This window comes from Cariama cristata, unplaced genomic scaffold, assembly GCF_000690535.1.
Source record: "Cariama cristata isolate BGI_N322 unplaced genomic scaffold, ASM69053v1 scaffold283, whole genome shotgun sequence".
In the NCBI taxonomy this organism is placed as follows: domain Eukaryota; kingdom Metazoa; phylum Chordata; class Aves; order Cariamiformes; family Cariamidae; genus Cariama; species Cariama cristata.
In genome coordinates this window covers 76,101-94,412 of record NW_009606425.1, presented here as the reverse complement: position 1 = coordinate 94,412, position 18,312 = coordinate 76,101, and the positions used below count along the sequence as shown (strand labels likewise).

At 36.7% G+C, this 18,312-nt stretch overlaps 1 protein-coding gene across 5 annotated transcripts in view; it reads right to left on the bottom strand.

Annotated features, from left to right (window-relative positions):
* Nucleotides 1-3,904: 3,904 nt before the first annotated feature.
* Nucleotides 3,905-18,312, bottom strand: part of PAM (peptidylglycine alpha-amidating monooxygenase) — an 80,867-nt gene continuing 66,459 nt past the window's right edge. For 2 of the 5 annotated variants that reach the window (XM_009696337.1, XM_009696340.1), the window contains 10 exons: nt 16,813-16,929; nt 16,284-16,356; nt 15,572-15,779; nt 14,695-14,895; nt 11,885-12,003; nt 10,861-10,960; nt 9,423-9,476; nt 6,880-7,083; nt 5,250-5,306; nt 3,905-4,724 (listed from right to left, as the gene is read on the bottom strand). In XM_009696337.1, coding sequence (XP_009694639.1) covers nt 4,543-4,724; nt 5,250-5,306; nt 6,880-7,083; nt 9,423-9,476; nt 10,861-10,960; nt 11,885-12,003; nt 14,695-14,895; nt 15,572-15,779; nt 16,284-16,356; nt 16,813-16,929 — 1,315 coding nt within the window. In that variant the 3' untranslated portion in view covers nt 3,905-4,542. The remainder of the gene's footprint in view (nt 4,725-5,249; nt 5,307-6,879; nt 7,084-9,422; nt 9,477-10,860; nt 10,961-11,884; nt 12,004-14,694; nt 14,896-15,571; nt 15,780-16,283; nt 16,357-16,812; nt 16,930-18,312) is intronic. The other 3 variants (XM_009696338.1, XM_009696341.1, XM_009696339.1) reach the window with 3 other exon arrangements.

Genomic DNA, 18,312 nt, shown 5'->3' with positions numbered 1-18,312 from the left:
TAAAAAAAAAATTTTATTAAAAAAATTTTTTTTAACGCTGCTGGATCGCCAGTCAGCATCATTTATGGTTGGAACTACGATGGTATCTGATCGTCTTCGAACCTCTGACTTTCGTTCTTGATTAATGAAAACATTCTTAGCAAATGCTTTCGCTCTAGGCTGTCTTGCGCCGGTCCAAGAATTTCACCTCTAGCGGCACAATACAAATGCTTCCAGCCGTCCCTCTTAATCACGGCCCCGTTTCCGAAAACCAACAAAATAGAACCGGAGTCCTATTCCATCTAATGATGTTCTGGGGTAGGATGTTCCTCTTTTATCAGTCTTCAGTTGCACTTCAAGGATCTTAGTAGTTAGCACGCATGCAGATTTACAAGCTCCTACAATAGTACTATTGAGAATCTAAGTTTTGGTTCATCAGTTCCCCCTTCATCACATTCTGCATTCCTTAGGTCAAGCTGCTCTTTTTGCCTGAGAAATTGGTTTCTCTCCTTTGCCTGTCCACCTGTTTCTCATCTACATCACACACAAACTGTACACTATATCATAACACAGTCTTTCAAATTTAAAACTATGTCCTAATGTGCAATTAAATAATAAAGTTGCTTTTGAACTGCTCAGCAGTGATATGCTCCCCACAACTTGTATTGCTAATACATACGTCGTCTTTCAAACAAGTTCCCTCCCACATGTGTGTTTGAATGGCAAGATCAAAATCAATGAAGTCCCTCCTCTGTACCATGACCCACACTGAATCTTAATCCTCTATAGCATGACAGACATTACTGACCTAAAATTCCTGATAAAACATAAATAAATCTAGCTTTGGCAACCAAGAAGCTCTTGCAATTTACTGCATTGATCTATAAATCCTCATTAACTACTACAGTGCAGTGCTTAATTAGAAAACTTGACTTAATCAAGATGCTTCCCAAGGAATCAATTTACACCTAATGATACTTGTGGCAAAGACAGCTGCTTAATTGGGATGGTAATTTCATTTAATTAAGGCACCTTCAGGTGACTTGGGTGACAAGTTCAGTGCATCCTTCTCGTGGCAGCTTGCGGTCGCCCCAGCCTTCCCTCACTTACAGCTGGTTCACAGCAAGCTACTGAAAGTGCCTGGCACTCCTTGCTAGCAGATAGCAGCCACCGTCCCCTCACTCTGAAGGACTTCCAGTACGTCAGACTATTCAAAACAGGGTGACGCTTGATACAGTACTACCACAGGGAAAGGTGTTTAGCTACTTCCTCAGCCTAATTTTAATTAAAATATTCAGCCCCTACAATAGCCAAGATTGGCTTAAGAAAGGTTTGAGAAAAGATTAATCAGCAAGTCATGAAAGTTAGTGTCATGTTTTTGAAGTCTTAAAATGTGCAATTCCATGTGTTCATTGAAAAGTATAGTCTTAACCAGGAAAATTGCTGAAACCAAATTAAACACATGCACTCCAAATCCATTAGCTGAGATATTGAATAACCAGTACTCAACATTTAATACATAAACACCACTATTAGCACATAGAACCTGCTAGGATGGAGGAAGGTCTACTGGCTTATTAAAATGAGACCTATGATTACAGTAAGCCTGTATCTTCCTTTTTAATATTAATTTTCTATTGCAGCATAAAGGCTCTGATACATTGTTTTCATGCAATGCAGCTTTAATAAAGAACATTCAGGGCCTTCAGGCAGGTTCAGATTTTCTGCCATTGTACCTGTATGAAATTAGAGCATGCAACTTGATGTGAAGTTTGCTTGCTGCTGAGAAGTAGTTGGTTGCCTGTCAATGCAGTTATGAAAGAATCACAGAATGGGCTGGGTTGGAAAGGACCTTAATCATCTAATCCAACCACCCTGCCATGGGCAGGGACACCTTCCACTAGACCAGGTTGCTCAAAGCTCTGTCCAAACTGACTTGAACACTACCAATGATGGGGCATCCAAACTTCTCTGGGCAACCTGTTTCAGTGTGTCACCACCCACACAGTAAAGAATTTCTTCCTAATCTCCAATCTAAATCTACCCTCGTTTAGTTTAAAACCTTGTCCTGTCCCTACAGGCCTTGGTAAAGAGTCTCTGTCTTTCCTATAAGCCCGCTTTAAGTACCAAAAGGCTGCTCTAAGGTGTCCCCAGAGCCTTCTCTTCTCCAGGCTGAACAACCCCAGCTCTCTCAGCCTGGCTTCATGGGGCAGGTGCTCCAACCCCCTGATCATCTTTGTGGCCTCCTCTGGACTCGCTCCAACAGGTCCATGTCCTTCTTGTGTTGGGGGCCCCAGAGCTGAAGGCAGTACTGCAGAGGGGGTCTCACCAGAGTGGAGCAGAGGGGGAGAATCATCTCCCTTGACCTGCTTCTCTATTCAGCCCAGGATTATTGTAGAGACGAACCTCTGAATTCAAGAGAGCAGAGATTATGACTAATGCTGAATTAATCTGTTTTAGCTTGTACTTGCAATTAAACTGTGTTAGGCTACTCTCCCCTCAACAAAGCATTTTTTTTTTTTAAATTGGAGATAAGGATCAAGTAAAGGAAAAGAGGAAGGAGGCAGCTGCATAATATCTTCATTGACCTAATATCATGGAAGCAGAGAACACACATCATCTTATGGACATAATGTGAGCTATCAAAATGTTAGAGAAATATACCCTTACTGATTGCTTTTGAGAAAAGCCTGTGATATTTTAGAACTGCTGCCATATATACCACCTATGACAGCAGCGCCAGCGCAGCTTTCTTAATTGCTCATTGAAAAATTCCTGTAAACCTGTGACTTGTTATCTTTGCAGATAGCTTTAGAAGATCCTTCCCACCTACCTTATTTGTTTGTATTCATATACAAAGGGATCGATGCCATAGCTAAAAATAACACTGCCTTGCTTTCAAAAGTGAGACAGAAACAGGCAGTTTTCCTTGTAACATTAGGAAAATAGAAATTAGCAGGACAGGAAGCAATTTAGAGTATGCACTAAATATGTATCCCATGAAAGTGAGCCTGCAACTCCAGTATGTTAGAAAGCTATCCTGGAGATTTTGCTATACTTGAGAAAAAACAACCTGTCAAGGATTTTAAGTTTTTGTTCCAGAAAAAGGAGATTTATAACACCTGGCTGGGGGAGGAAATCTTACCTGTTGCTCCACTATGATTACCCTTATTCCCTTAAAAAACGCTGCAAAACCTGCCACCACAAGAAACTTAAAGCCTATTTTTCAAGCTCAACACCAGCAATAGCCTATTACAACACCTGCAGTGACGATAATAAAAGCTGTTTCATAAAACCCCATGGCAGTTACAGCTGTGTACACTCTGCTCTGCTCATAATACAGGTTTTAAAAGGAGATTAATCCTGGTCTGATCCTCAAATTAGACTGATAAATCCTGATGATGTCACAAAATGATTCACGCTTCAGATGACTCATACAGCCAGGATAATTATCTAGCAGGTCTTCTGTAGGTCTCCTGTTCAATGAGCACATTACAGGAATTGAGGACTCCTGTTGTATGAATGAAAAAGGAAGTGTGGAGAAACAAGAAAATCAGTACTACAAATCAGGTAGTATTAGATGCCTACCCTGACTAATTTGCATCTTTAATTTGAGACACAGGTTTCCTCTTAGCTGTGACCATGTTTTATTAAAGTAAATACCCTGCAGTTCTATTATAGAAGTAAAATTCCTCTTTAAATGTGTAAGCTTGACTTTGTACATGTATGTAAATTATTAGTCTTTAAAATAACCTTGTGACATAGCAAAATATTTTTCCAGCTTCCATACAAAATAGCACTTTTTCTCTGCTGGTAGAAGACATTAAAATTTTTACTGTATTAAGTGGTCTGTGTAACTTTTACAAAAGTCATATACAAAAACTTAAAAGTATGTAAAAATTCCAAAGTACACTCCAACAGCTAATGCTCTGCAAATACTTTATTACACAAATTACATTCAGCTTCTGAAAATAGTGTTCTAACAGTGATACCATCTAAAAATAAGACATCCCAGAAACACATCAAGTTAGGAAGAAGAAAAAAAATTAAATAGAGACTTTTTTCTTTCCTTCAATGCAATATAATGTTAGTGATTTTAAAAAAATAGAAGAAGATTTAGCAGCTTCATTTTCTTGTGGCACTGTATTTTCTCTGTACTGCAACAGGTTAAGGACGTTGAAGAGGAAAGGCACAAAACAGAAACTGGCAACTCAATAGTCATAGGAAAAATATTTTGATGAAGCAGATAGTAAGACTTATTTACAAGATCCCCAAATTGACATGAGAAAATACTACTGCTTTAAATCAGTGCTGCAATGAGAAGACTGTTTGCTTTATTAAGATGTTCACATAAAAAACAACGGCACTGATATGGAACTTCCATACACTCCTCCACTTAAAAAACAGAACTAAAAGCAAACAAAAATTAAAGGAACCAGTGTACAGCCCCACACAGACTAGTACAGTTTACAATTAAATACACAAAATCTTAAAACGTGCTTAAGGGAAAAGGAATGTGACATTCTGGGTTGAATCGTATAATAGAGAACTCAAAGGCTGGTTTCAGGATGATGAAGGTGCTGGTGGAGGTGGAGGTGCTGAACACTCTTCCTCTGAATCTGTGCCATCATCTTCATCTTTTTCTTGATCACTTCCTTCAGTGCTGAGTCGGTCAAACCCTTTTCGGCTGTAGCCTTTGTGACTTGCAAAGAAGTTCCCAAGGTTAAGGCCACCACCGCCTTTTCCTGTGCAAAGGAAAGGTTTGCTTTACTGTACAGGGGGAATAAAAATCTATCTACTCATTCAACAGTACAGTGGAGATGATTTTAAGTGTCCTTCTAGAAATAGTTTTTAAAGATCAGCACATGAGCCACAAAAGCTAAGTACAGAGATTATGAAAGAGGAATCCTTGAAGTAGAAGTTTCAAACTTTTCTTTCAGCATCCACTGTTTCATTATGCCTTTATGCAGGCTATTTGTGTTCCCACCAGTTTGCCCTTAGTCTCAAAGTGCTCCAATTCATTCACCAGATCCACAGATAACTCATTATAACAGCTACTGCTCTCCCACTGGTAGTGACATGTCCTCTTCAGTGGGCAGATAATGACAATGAAAGGTGTTGTAAAAGACATTTCCACAAAACACCTGAGATTTGCCCCAAATCCTTCCTCTGAGAAAGTTCCATCAAATTTGTTATTCAACTAGAAGTGAATACAGAAAAAAGCCTCCAGTTACTGCGTTCTTAAAAGATCTTAAATGACTGAGACTTACCTCTAAGTCTACCTAAAATTCTGCCTGAACTTGAATCAAGTTTGTGTTCCCCATCAGCTGAAAAATAAGGTAGATTTCAAAAATAAGGTAAAAAAAATCATATTCTATGATTAAATAATTATCTGTATTTTCTGACACAAAGCAGATATTCAACAAATTGATCAGCAGCTCTAAGAAGCAAAACTGATACTTTTCAGCTTCTTGATTAAAGTGAAATTATAATTCCTAACAAAATTATCATACCACGGATGCTCAGTTTATGCCAATTCAGCCATTAAGATTTGCATGTAAGTTATTTCTGAGAATTTCATTCCCTCAACTGTTCACTTATTTTACTGTGAAGAGTTTACAGGAAGGACGGGAACCTTGTCTTTTATAATGTGCACAAATACATTCCAGCACACTGCAAAACACAGCTTGACATTTGAAATAGTATCGTTTCCCTTCAGCGAAGACTGGCTTTCTGGAAGACAGTGATCTGTGAATTTCTTCACGTATTTTGGAAGAACTTTCTCTCCCCCCTCACAAACTATATCCTCCTCCCTGGTAACTCTTTCCATCCTTCATCTGAAGAAAAATTAAATGCCGTCTTTTCCTATATACTACTCAGTTTCCATAAATCTGTGCAAGAAGTTTACTTTTACCAATGTAACTGTATCATGCTCTTTGACACAGGAAATTCAAGCACTGCTTGAATCCAAATGGAATGCAAAGATGCTATTATAGATCATATCCATTAACAGCAGTACTGCAGCAGTCTAGAGTGTTAGCACATTTGATGTACTAAACATGTTTGCACACAAAGACTCAGGAAGCTGCACACTGAAATCTTCAAATAAAATACATCCAATTCAGTTGCACAGCAATATTAGATTGCTGAATTACCTAATCTGTCATAGTATGTCCTAGCTAGTGGCAGAACTGTGTTGCTTGTCTATTCCATGTACACTTTCTTCTCTTGATGAGAGTATCTTGATAAAACTATTTATGTGATACAAAATAACGAGTGTAATGATCAAACTCCTGCTGCAGTCTAACAGTTTCTCCAAAATAGTTATTATATAATGTGAATTAAGAACAAATTTACATAACATTGTAACTACCAATTAAAGCTCTCACAGCAATGGATGGAGGTGCATTATGGAAACATGTCTGACTCACAAAATGCACAAAGTAGTAGTGAACAATAATATATAGTCTCTTGTAAATGTTACCTGTATTTTGCTTATACCGTTACAATACCCATAGAGTCTTTTGTCTCAACAGCTTAAAGATCCCAAGCTGAAAAATCTAACTATGCTCAGAGTATTAAAATCTACTTATTCTAGACAATAACATGAATATATTGTAGTTGTTTCTGAGATACCAATTTTCGGCTTGACACCAATTAAAATTTTAGGTACATGTTTTTTAGATAGATGTTTTGAGAAGGTGGTACCTTGAGAAGTAATATTAAAGGCATAGGGGGATGCAGTTGCTGTGTGCATGCTGATTCTTAGTTTGCATGCAGTGTCACAGTAACTGTTCAGAAGGGTAAAGGGACAGTAAGCCTCTCCTTTCACACCCTCGTCCCTCAGACATTTCGAGCTGGAATAATAAAAGCCTGTTCTCTAGAGTTACTCATGGTTACCTCCATAGACAGTTGTCTTCCTCCACCGAATAAATACTAAAATTGCGAGCAGGACAACAACAGGGATAATTAGAAGAGTTGTAATAAGAACAAAGGAAACTCCAGTGCTGGCCTGTTGGACCAAATGTTGTTTTTCCTGCTCCTTTAGAGGGTCTGTTGATTCTGGGTTGTTTTTCAATCTGGCTTCTACAATTGTTTCTGATTCTTTAAAAAGAAGACAATTTCAGTATGTAATCCATATGCATCAAGCAACACAGAACAATGCGTTAAAGAAAAGAACACGTTAGAATACCTGAAATGTTGAGTAACAAGGGAACAAATGACAAACACTTATGGAGACATTTTTAGCTCTTGCTGATGTTATCCCAAACGTAAGGCAAAGAGAGTCTGAATGGTATCACTCGCTAGCAAAGATGCCCTCCCCTTTTCTTGAATGGGGAAAGGAGAGGTGTCAGGCAGAGTTTTGTCTTAAAAAGTGTCTATCATTTAAAATATAGGAAAATTCCCAAAAGATCTATTTTTGCAAATAGGCATGTGATGTAATATCAGTTAAGTATCTCTTTTTGATAGTAACACCTCCACAAGAAACACAGAAATCCAGTATATGCTGTATTATCATAAACAAAAAGGAAAGCTTTTAAAGTTCTTTTTAATAAACTTGTGACAAAAGGTTAAATTTTCAGAACTGCTAAATCCTGTGAAAGAACTTTGGCTCTGTAAACCTGGAGAGATTTTGAAAACTGCATCCAATCATTCCTGACTAATTTGTTACCTCTCCACCTACAAAGAGAAAAACAATTTCAACAAAATAATTTATGCTCTTTTGTGTGTGTATAAAGGATCACATGCTTTGTGCTAACTTTTATGAGTAAAAACATCTAGCTATATATTTTAAAGTCTGACTTAACTGCATGTCTTAAGAAGTAGCTGCATCAGAAACACACTCTGAATCAACTGTTTTGATTCTGTATCAAACCTAAAATGATGTTCTATTCCGAAAGAATAGCAAATGCTTCAGTTTACATTTAACACTAATACAGTGATAACAATGGTATCATTTTTATCATTAATACAATGATAAAAATGATATAATGATAACATAATGTCTGTTCAAGTAGTAGTTATAGCCAAGAGCAATTTTCCTCCACCATCTTGCCCACCTCTGGGCAAAGTTACAGTTCTCCACGTATTTTCCCCCACTTCACAGCAGCACAATGGCATAAAGTCCATTGGCTATCTGTTTTCTTCAAGTGGAGTTGAAAGACTATAATTTCAGTTTATGTAGCCTAAGCAGTTTTAGAGATTGTTACTTAAAAATGGTTTCTCACTCTGGCAATACTATTGCATTTTTCTCTCTCTAATTTCTCTCTAATGCAATACTATTGCATTTTTCTTTTCTAACTTCTTAGAAGTGTCAGCTAGCATGCTATGTTCCTAAAGACAGCCAAAATGCATTAATATATCCTTAGATTTGTTGTACTGTGGATGTTGTAATGTCAACACTTCCCTTTTGAGTGCGTCGGGGGGCTAATATACCAACAGAGATAATCTACAAGGATAACTGTTTTGGCAATGATGATTTCGTAATTTTATAATGTCAGTCTCCTTTATTCTACTTTATTCTATACGTTTGCAATTGGCAGTTGGGATCTTTTGGTATTTTCCTCTGTCTGCATATACATAGTTCAAGCAAGCCACACAAGCTCTGAATTCAACCAAAGAAAAACAGTTAATAATGTTTGAACATTTTATAAAGGCCTCTCCATAGCCCAGCACTGTTTTTCTCAAAGGTAAATGAACTTTTAAACATAAACGATCTATGTAACAGACTACAAATCGTCAAAATTACTTTTCATCTTCCTGAATTGCTATTTTAACCCTTTCAATCTCCTCTACCTGTATTTCTTTATCTCCTTATATTAAGTTTCTAGATGTTTGTATTTCCTTTTTGTTTTCTTTTTTTCATTTTCATGCAGATAAATTGAAAAAAAGAAACCAGTAAATCTAGGGAAATAAATCTAAATACAAAAAATGGTATTTTTTGCCATATGGTGTGACTGGCAAGGCTGTGTACTGAAAGACTATGCAGAAAGATAAACCAATTGCCATTTCAAATTCAAATAACCCTTTTTTGGTGATTGAGGATTGTGGAGCAGGGGGAAGTGTGCTGCAGAGTAACTATCACAGTTCTATTTCAGAGTTATTTCTCCATCTAAGGCAGCTGACACAGATACCAATCTGGACCATACCAGATGGTGGTATGGAATTAATCCACTAGTTTAATTTTTATCTTAGTATCTGTGAAGCACTTGTCATTACTGAAAATGAAATGTTTAGATTGGCTGTAGAATAGCGTCTACTATGTAACACTGTTACAAGCTGCTTGCTAGTGCTTCCTATGCCAGCTCATTTTATCTGTATAAAATGATGGTGAAAAATAAAACAGTCAAATTAGTTAGCACTTTTCCCTCCAACTTGGCAGAAGCAGTCCCAGTCTATGTGAAAATACTGGTTCCTTCATTTCTATTACAAATCAGACTAACCTTTTATTTCCTGTACCTCAATACCAGCCTTTTTAACTGACCGATGTTCCATTCCTGTAAAACAAAATTGTTCTTCAGGACAACTGACATTTCAGAAAGACACTCAGTGACATTTTCCTGCTAGCTTTCTCAAATGTACAGTACAAACCTACGGTAAACAATCCCATCATCATCTGAACTTCACCAAGGAAAGTCAACATAAACCATTCAATAGCTCAGAAGGCCATAAAAAAATGAAAAAGCTTGATTCATGAAAGTGTTTGCAATAATTAACTCTTATGCCACAGAGATATTTTATGGGCATGTGTAAAGGTTCAAGGAATCCCACAAAAATAAAATTTTTAATTATAATCAAAATCACAATGGATTAAAGGTTGGCTGAATAAAGGCTCCTTAGCTACTGCAGTTTTATACAGCAGCAAAAGCTAAAAAGAAAATGATATACAAGGACTTTCTTCATCTAATCTGTAAGTGATGAATAATTCCATTATTTTTTTGTTCTCATGTTTTTTTAGATAAAAGCCTAGAAGTGTTCTTGTTCAGGTTACTACATGCAGAAAAAGCCATATCCAGTCAGAACTACAATTTATCTGTTCCAGTCTCCTGTTATTAAGAGCAGCTGCTACCAGATGCCCCAAAGGAAAATCCATGAATTATAAACAGACAAACATGGAATAACTACTTAGTCAGAAGTTAATTTATAACAGCAGGCTCTTACTGGTTGACTAACACTCTGAAGCCTGAGGCTTTATCTCTCTCATACATTTTTTAATCCAATATAATGTAACAGTGGATTATATTTTTATTCCTGTAAAATATCTAACCTCTCTCTGAATCTTACTAAATTGATGTCTGACTAATCAGGTCCCTCTCCCTGGAGTGAGGCTGCTTGCCTTGGGGGTTACTGGATTAAAATTGGGAAGTGTTTCCACTTCATGGAAACAGGGCTTCAAATTATACTGGATTCATTTTCTAATGATAAATACTCCCAATGAAATGAACATAAATTTTAAGTTGACTTACATTTTTACTTCAGCCCCTGGGAGTTTCCTACATGATAACCTCAAAGGAAGCAGTTGACTTCTCAGCAAATGATACATTAAAATTACTAAAATGCTAAAGAGTCATGCTTTTGTTTAAGCAGGTACTGACATGACAAGGGATAGATCTACAATGAGGCAAATGCATTTTGATTCCTCCTGTGACAAACAAACTGATGTGCTTGGGACTCTTCTTTGACAGAGCATGCAGCAATGCTGAAGAATGGTCTTTTAATGAAAACTGAGCAGTAGCACACAACTTCTGCAGGCAGAGCTTGTAGTGTACTTAAATCATGGTCATTAAGCCACCAGGTTCTTAGCCAGTGGTACCAGATAAGTGGTACTGATCTGAAGATACAAAATGTGAAGTTGTGACATCAAAAACAAAAAGAACATACTTTCTGTGGATGCAAACTTCCACACTGCTCTGGCATGAACATCTCCAATGAACACTGTTTTCTCTTCTGAAGCAACAACATCATGTGGCATTTCAAAGCTCTGTGAAGATAAGCAGTCACAGATTACTCTTAAGTGTCTACACACTCATGAGGCCTCCTTAACCCTGAAGTCGAGACTGGTCATATTCAGTCCATAGATTGGAAAATGCAGCAGGTGCTGGTGTGGAGGCCTAACACGAGTGAAGGAAGAGGAATTCCATTTCTATTGTATGTTTGCCTTCTCCAGGGATAACAACATGGAGATTATTCAATGCATTCACGCTAAACAATTTTTATACTTATAATATTTATAATAGTTATATTAATATTCTTGCATTCAATTTTATCCTGTGAAATATGTATTTAAAACATCATGAATCTTGGTTTCAAGCCCACATATTTAGTTTTTGTGACAGCCTGTATGCAACACAGCTATTTGCTATACTCAGAAAAAAATAAATCTCTCTAATATAATTTAAAACCAGACTGGAAATAACAATGTATATGTGTTACCCAGAAACAGGACTCTTAACATTAATTCTTTAGTCTAAGACAAGCTATGGAAATGGGTTTTTTATAAAAATAAACATAATTTTTATATCCAATACTATATGAACGACATTTAGCCTTCCAAACTGATCTTCTGTATAGAAGGGATGTAACCATACAGTTGAGTATTATTTCTGCTGAGGAATATATTCTATTTTTTGACAAATTAATAGCATCTAAAGATATCAATATTTCAAGTAATTCATTCTTCTCTTGAAGGTAGTACAGTTTTTGAATGTGTACCACATGTAGAAATGGAGACCTGAAATTCTAGTGTCTTTATTAAGTTAATATTATAAAGAATTCCTTTTGAGTACCTTCCATTATAAAACATCTTATTTCCTGTAATACTCTTATGAAAGGTGAAGAAGTAGGATGTTACCAACATTCTCATATATATAATTACACGCACCGTGCACTGTCTGCAATACTCTACCTTTCTAAGTGGAATGAAAGTATCAATTATTTCCCCAGTAGAGAAGTTCATCACAAATCCTTGCACTGGTTCTGCCTCTCCAGGATAAGGCATTCCATTAACTGCAAAGAGGAGACCACCTGCAACAACATTAGATTTGCCTTAACAACCCATATGTAGCAAACTACAATGAAGATGAATTGTGGCAGTATAGATGAAGAAAAGTTGAGAGAAAAAGACAGACAGAAAGGTAACTCAACAGGAAACTAAATCACAAGAGGAAAGTTAAATGAGGTATAACAGGTGCAAGTTTGGCATTTAAGAGATATAAGTTTTGTCCAAATGAGAAGACTAAGCAAGGCAATATTTTACAGATTGGTTAAATGTAAAAAGAATGTGAAAGTGTTAAAAAAAAAATAATCTGAAGAACACCTTGCTAGGAATGCTTGATCTGATAACGGAAAGTTCTTTAAAAACATCAAAAGCAGAAAGTCAGCTAGGGAAGCAGTGGGACCACAAGAGGAAAAGGTGTGAAAGGGGCACTCAGGGATGAGGGGTGTGTGGCAGAGAAGTTCATTTTTTGTCAGTTTTTTCTGTTGACTATGTTGAGGAGATTCTGACACTCAATTTTTTTTGTAGCAAAGAGGTCAGAGGAGCCAGCTCAATTGGAAGGAGATACACAAAAGGTGTTAGACAAGTTGGAGGTTAACAATTCACCAGGTTTGGATGGCATTCGCTCAAGTTCAAGTTTGTGAAATTACAGACCTCAGGCCAAGCTAAGTAACCTAGCACTGAAAACAGCCACTCCTTGAGAAGACTAGCAGATCGTCAAAGTAATGCCAACCTACAAGAACAGCTCAAAAGGATGCCTGGGAACTACATGTCAACAATTCTGGCTTACATCCCCAGTAAGATCATAGAATCCATAATGAAGAATAAGACATGAGTAAGTGTGGCCTGTCAGAAACAAGCTGGTATGGCTTCTCTAACAGGAAATTGTCCCTCACCTCTGAACAGGGAGAAAAAGCACACAGGTAAAGGAGATCCTGTAGACATACTTAGATTTTCAGAAAACTTTTGACAAGATTGTGCATCAGAGGTTATCAAAGAATGTGAGCTGTCACAGGGCTGAATAAAAGATCCATTAAGGAACAGGAAGCAAAGAGCAGAGCTTAAGGGAAGAGCTTATAATTTTTCAGGATAGAGAAGAAGTCTGAGTAATGTGATCCTGCAGGGATCAGAGCCAGAAACAATTTCATTCAACAGTCTTCCATCAGTGACCTGAAAAATGCGGTAAATAGTGACATCTCCCAGTCTGAGGAAGGTACTGAGTTCAGAGTAGTCAAAAGCTTGATGATACTGGGAAAGTCTGGAAAGACTTTTTATAAGAATAGGTGAGTTGTCAAACAGATAGCAGAAGAGGTTCAGCAAAGACAACTACAGAGTGATGCTTCTGCGAAAAAATAATCTAGAACATGCTTATGGGATGTTTAGCTTGGAACTGGCAGCTACAACTCAGGAGAGATATCTCTGAGCCATCACTCAAAGGTCTCTGAAATCTGTGGCTCCATGTACAATGACAGCCAAAATTTCAACAGAATATTGAGCATCATCAGGAAGAGAATTAGAAAAGGAGGGGACAGTTCTGCCACTGTGCAAAAACTTAGCTTGCTCACATCTTGAGTACTGAGTACTGTTTTACTCTCTGCATCTCAAGAAGGTCCTAATGAAGTTAAAGATGCTAGAAGAGAAAGGCAACTACAATAGTCAAGTGGCTGAAGCAATCAAACGGCTTATGGGGAGAGACTAAGGTGGCTGGGGTTCTTTGGTTTGGAGAGGAGATGGATAAGAGGCAGCAGATATGGGGAGTGTGCAACTGTTATTCACCAACTTCCAAAATACTGGGACTGAGAAGCACTCAATGAAACTAGGTCACTTTTTTAAACTGAAAAATTAAAATTAAAAAAATAAAGTCAATAGTGAAATTCTGAAGCCTGTAACTGCAGGAGGCAGACAGTACAAGCCAGTAGGAAAACTCATGGGCAATAGGTCTACAGAAAGCTACTATGAAGAAGTGGTCAGGAGCTACTTCCTAACATCCTTAAATAAAGTGCTTGTGGATGCATGAGGAGTAGGAGAGGAATGGACCACAAAATGCAGCCAGGCTTACACATTCTCCTCAGAATGCCTCTCTTGCTGGCACTGTCAGAGACAGAGGTATAGGTACCAAGTATGTCATCCAGTACAGCATTTCTTATGTTCTCGACAGATGCAAGAGAGATAACCCTGATATTAAATTTGGTATCAACTACAGAGTCAGGAGCCTGAGTGCCAAAATTCCTCATCCAGTTCTTGACATTTACATTACTTCGGTATTGTTATTAAAAATCTAATCCCAAAACTTAATTGTTAACCAGATTCTGATATTAAAAACCACAACTTTTTCAAACTGTTTGCTTCCAGATTTTTTGTTTTATGATACCCAAAACTTTTCTTGATACTTTGGGACCTCTTTATTTTGCTCTTTTACAATGAATATTGTAAAATGTTACTTGAAATAATAATTGACTGCACAGTCACTAGGAAGCAAACAAGATCATCTGCTTGTTGACATCACATTTAGGGAGTCTAATCAGTCACTTCTCAGAAGCAGAGATTATATGCAAGCTTCCCTCTTCTTGCAAGCAGGAAAACAGGACAGTTCTAAAATTTTCCATTACATCAGCTCTACTTTGAAAGAGAATAAACATCTGGCCTAAATATCACTGTGTACTGTGACATACTGGCATAAAGCAACTACTTGAAATCTGAAGAACAGGAAAAAAGATTACCTGGAACATACGAAACTGCAAACAACTCCCTTCCAAACGATTTATGCTTGATCTCTCTTACGAACTCCCCAGACCCTAACCTGAAGCACTGAATTCGACCGTTTTCCCTGTCTGCAACACAAAGCTGACTGAAGTCGGGGATCAGGGCTAAGCTGTGAGGGATATGAAACTGTCCAGGTCTGGCTTTGCCTGAAGAACTCTCTGCAATACAAAATATCCAGTTAAAGTACACACTGAAAATATCAGTTTTGATTAGAAACAGAAATATGTCACATAACGCAATATAACATTGGAAAATAATAAAGTCAGCTTTCTTTCTTCTCCTAGCAGTTTGACTCGTTCAGGTATATAAACTGTGGTAGTCTTTTGCGTTGTCTTTGTAAATCCTGAATTTATGAATTTGCTGTTTCCCTATACTATTTGGCATGGTTGAATGCCTGATACATAAATCTGAGTCAGGCAGAAATGTAATTATTCATAAAACTTACAATAGATAGCATAAATCACAGCATTAATGTTGCAAAAATGGTAAGGGCTTACACTATTTGATCAAATGTTTAGGAAAAAAATAAGGTTTTTGTGAAAGCCAGAACATATTCTTGATAAGGTAGGACATTCCAATACTCATACTGAAAGTATGCTAACAAAATCCTGTTTTTTATTTTTAGTGAATGTATAACTATTACAAGTAGCTGTACGAATAGAAGAGAGAAATTTGGAATGCAATGACGAGGCTGAAATTCAGCTAGGGCCTGGAAGATATTTCAGTAATAGAAACTTATAAATAAAAGTAATAGTAACACCAGCAATCTCATGGTTCATGATGTGTTCACGGTAACGGCAGCATGAGTAAAGTACCAAGAGCTCTGATCTGTACCTTCTCCCCACTGCATCATGTACAATCCATTTGGAGAGAACTGAATGATTCGACTGTTACAGTAGCCATCAGAGACATAAATGCCACCAGTGATCGGATCCACAGCCACATCAGTTGGTTGACAGAAATGATTTTTGTCACTGCCTGGTTGCAAAGCCACTCCTAAGATCAGTAACGGTTCTTTGTCATCTGCTCCCAGTTTGAAAACCTTTTTTTTAGTCAATGGGAAAAGAGAAGAAGTTTCAGTTGTTGAAGGTGAAATGTAAGAGGGATGACTGCCTATGGAAAAATATCTATTACCGTTTATAAAATAAATGTACATACCAAACATAATCTAAATATATTGACTATGACATCTACTACCAGTTTTTCAATAGTGTTGATTCTAGGGAATTTCTGCCTAGAATATAAATTTCCTGTGATTACAGCAAAAGAATTAGTCTCACATTCTGAATTTAAGTACACAGGAGAATTCATAAGCAAAGAAGTATCAGAAAAATCTTATTTTTCTAAGGAATCATTGTTTTAAAACAGATACTTTTACGTCTGAATATTATGTCCATGTAGCAAATTATTCAACACAATTATATTCCATGAAGGCCACAGGGGTCAATTTCTGTAGGTATATTCTTAATGTTTATCATAACAGGCCAAACAAAAACATTTATTGGCAAAATATTAAGGCACTGGTATTAAAGCTTCAAAAACATACCTGATGGAGAGCTACATCAGTGACCCAGTAGTTACCATTTTTATCTATACTCAAACCATGTGGTAAATAAAATCTGCAAACACAAATACAGAAGAATGATGTAGATGTGAAGATTTCACTTTTTATCTACAGATCAACAAATGTTGTACATACTAACTACCTGTAGTATTTAATGAAAAAGATAGCTTTATGGAATAGAATTTTCTTGACAAGACTGCCCCAGCTCTGAAATTCAGTTGATCTCTGATATCTCACTCAGGTACAACACACAATACTCATGAGCTCTGTATTTCATTAATCTGGCTGGTAGATGAAATTGTATGAATTGCTAGAAAGCAGAGGTGGTAAAGATGGCAAATTACTTTTATTAGTTGTTGATTTTGTAATTATTCTTTATTTATTAATTTAAACTCAGAGGCTCTAATCACACAATGTAGCATAAAACATATGTGAAAATGGATTTAGAGACTTCTTTGGAGCAAAATACACAGAAATATTAGTTCAATTAATAAAAGCAAAAATAACTTACAGACTTTTGCCCATGGAATGAAGCAGTTTTGCATTACTTGGATTCAGGACAAGAATTGTGTTCTGTTCAATTGGTCCAAGTCCTCTTTGCTGATAAACAAATTTGCTGTCAAAAGAACTACACAAAAATATTGCAAGAGAAAGCCAGCATTAGAAGGTTCCACTGATGAACAATACACATGCAACTTAAAGCCGAGTTCTGCAGTTTAATTCCAGTGTGGGGTTAGCAGCTTTTTTTCTTTAAATAAGCCTTATTACATTACTGAATGATTGTAAGAGTTACAGTGTTGGATGCTACATTTCCTACTGAGGTTATGACTTCCAAACTAAAGGAGCACAAAATCAACACAGCAACAATTAAGATAATCTTAAGGCAAGCCAGAAAAAAACCTCTTCCTTTTTTTTTTTTTCCCCTCTTCTTTTCTGTGGCAAATCAGAAATAGGAAATCAAACAATGTAGCCCAAGTGAAAATATAGCTAATCACCAGGGCATAATTACCAGTAAAACCAGGTGTACTTCGTATTGTCTAAGGTAGTGTGTGCTTGTTTGTGTGTCTTTTGTTTTTTCTTTTTTCAAACACAATTCAATATTTTGCTAGAGCTTACTACTGTAAGATTCAGGTCTTACGGTTCTTATCCTTTTCAGAATGTGCTTGCAGAAGACTATAGGATATGATGTGTATTTCTCCTGCCCCCACAACTCTACACTCAATTTTCAGGGTATGTGAAATATATTAATAAACAACATTTAAACATGTCACTATTTCAGACATTAAGAACTGGGACTAACTTTCCATAAGACATTTACTAGGCATAAAATCATCATACGCTTAACAAAGAATAAAAAATATAGTTGTCTGTACCCCTATGGAGAAGCTGGCTATTACTTAAACCTGTTGAAATACATGTTCAGCATTTAGTGAAGGCAAATAGACTGTAAAATATTTTGAAAAAAATTTACATCTAAATGTTAGAAAATGCTATTTGTGGATGAAAAAAATGTGTGAATACAAGACATTCTCCCCTCTCCCACCCTGTATTTTTAAATCCATTTGTTAATCACAATAGAAATCCAGCTATGGTAAACAAGAATATACTTTGTAGTTACAGAGAAGACTATGAACAAAGCTATTAAAACTTTATATCGTACAGTCCTAGCAGCCTCACCTCTCTGTAACATTAAATATTTATGTCTAGAATTTTCAATGTGGAAAAGCAATACTGGCTTCATGTATAACCAGAAAAATCTATGACAGAAAAATCTATGTTTAAGTTTCTGCATAGGCTATGTTTAAAAGAAATAGTATTTAGATATTGCCATTACATATGGTAACTACCTGTGACTATTTAATTTCTGATATGAATCAGTAAATCCTTTTCACTATGAATGGTTAAGCACAAGGTGATAGTTACTCTCTACTGAGCCCTCCTACACACTCTGCTATGATGCTATAGGGAAACACAGGGTAAACTGTACTGGCAAACAATGGCAAACAAATTG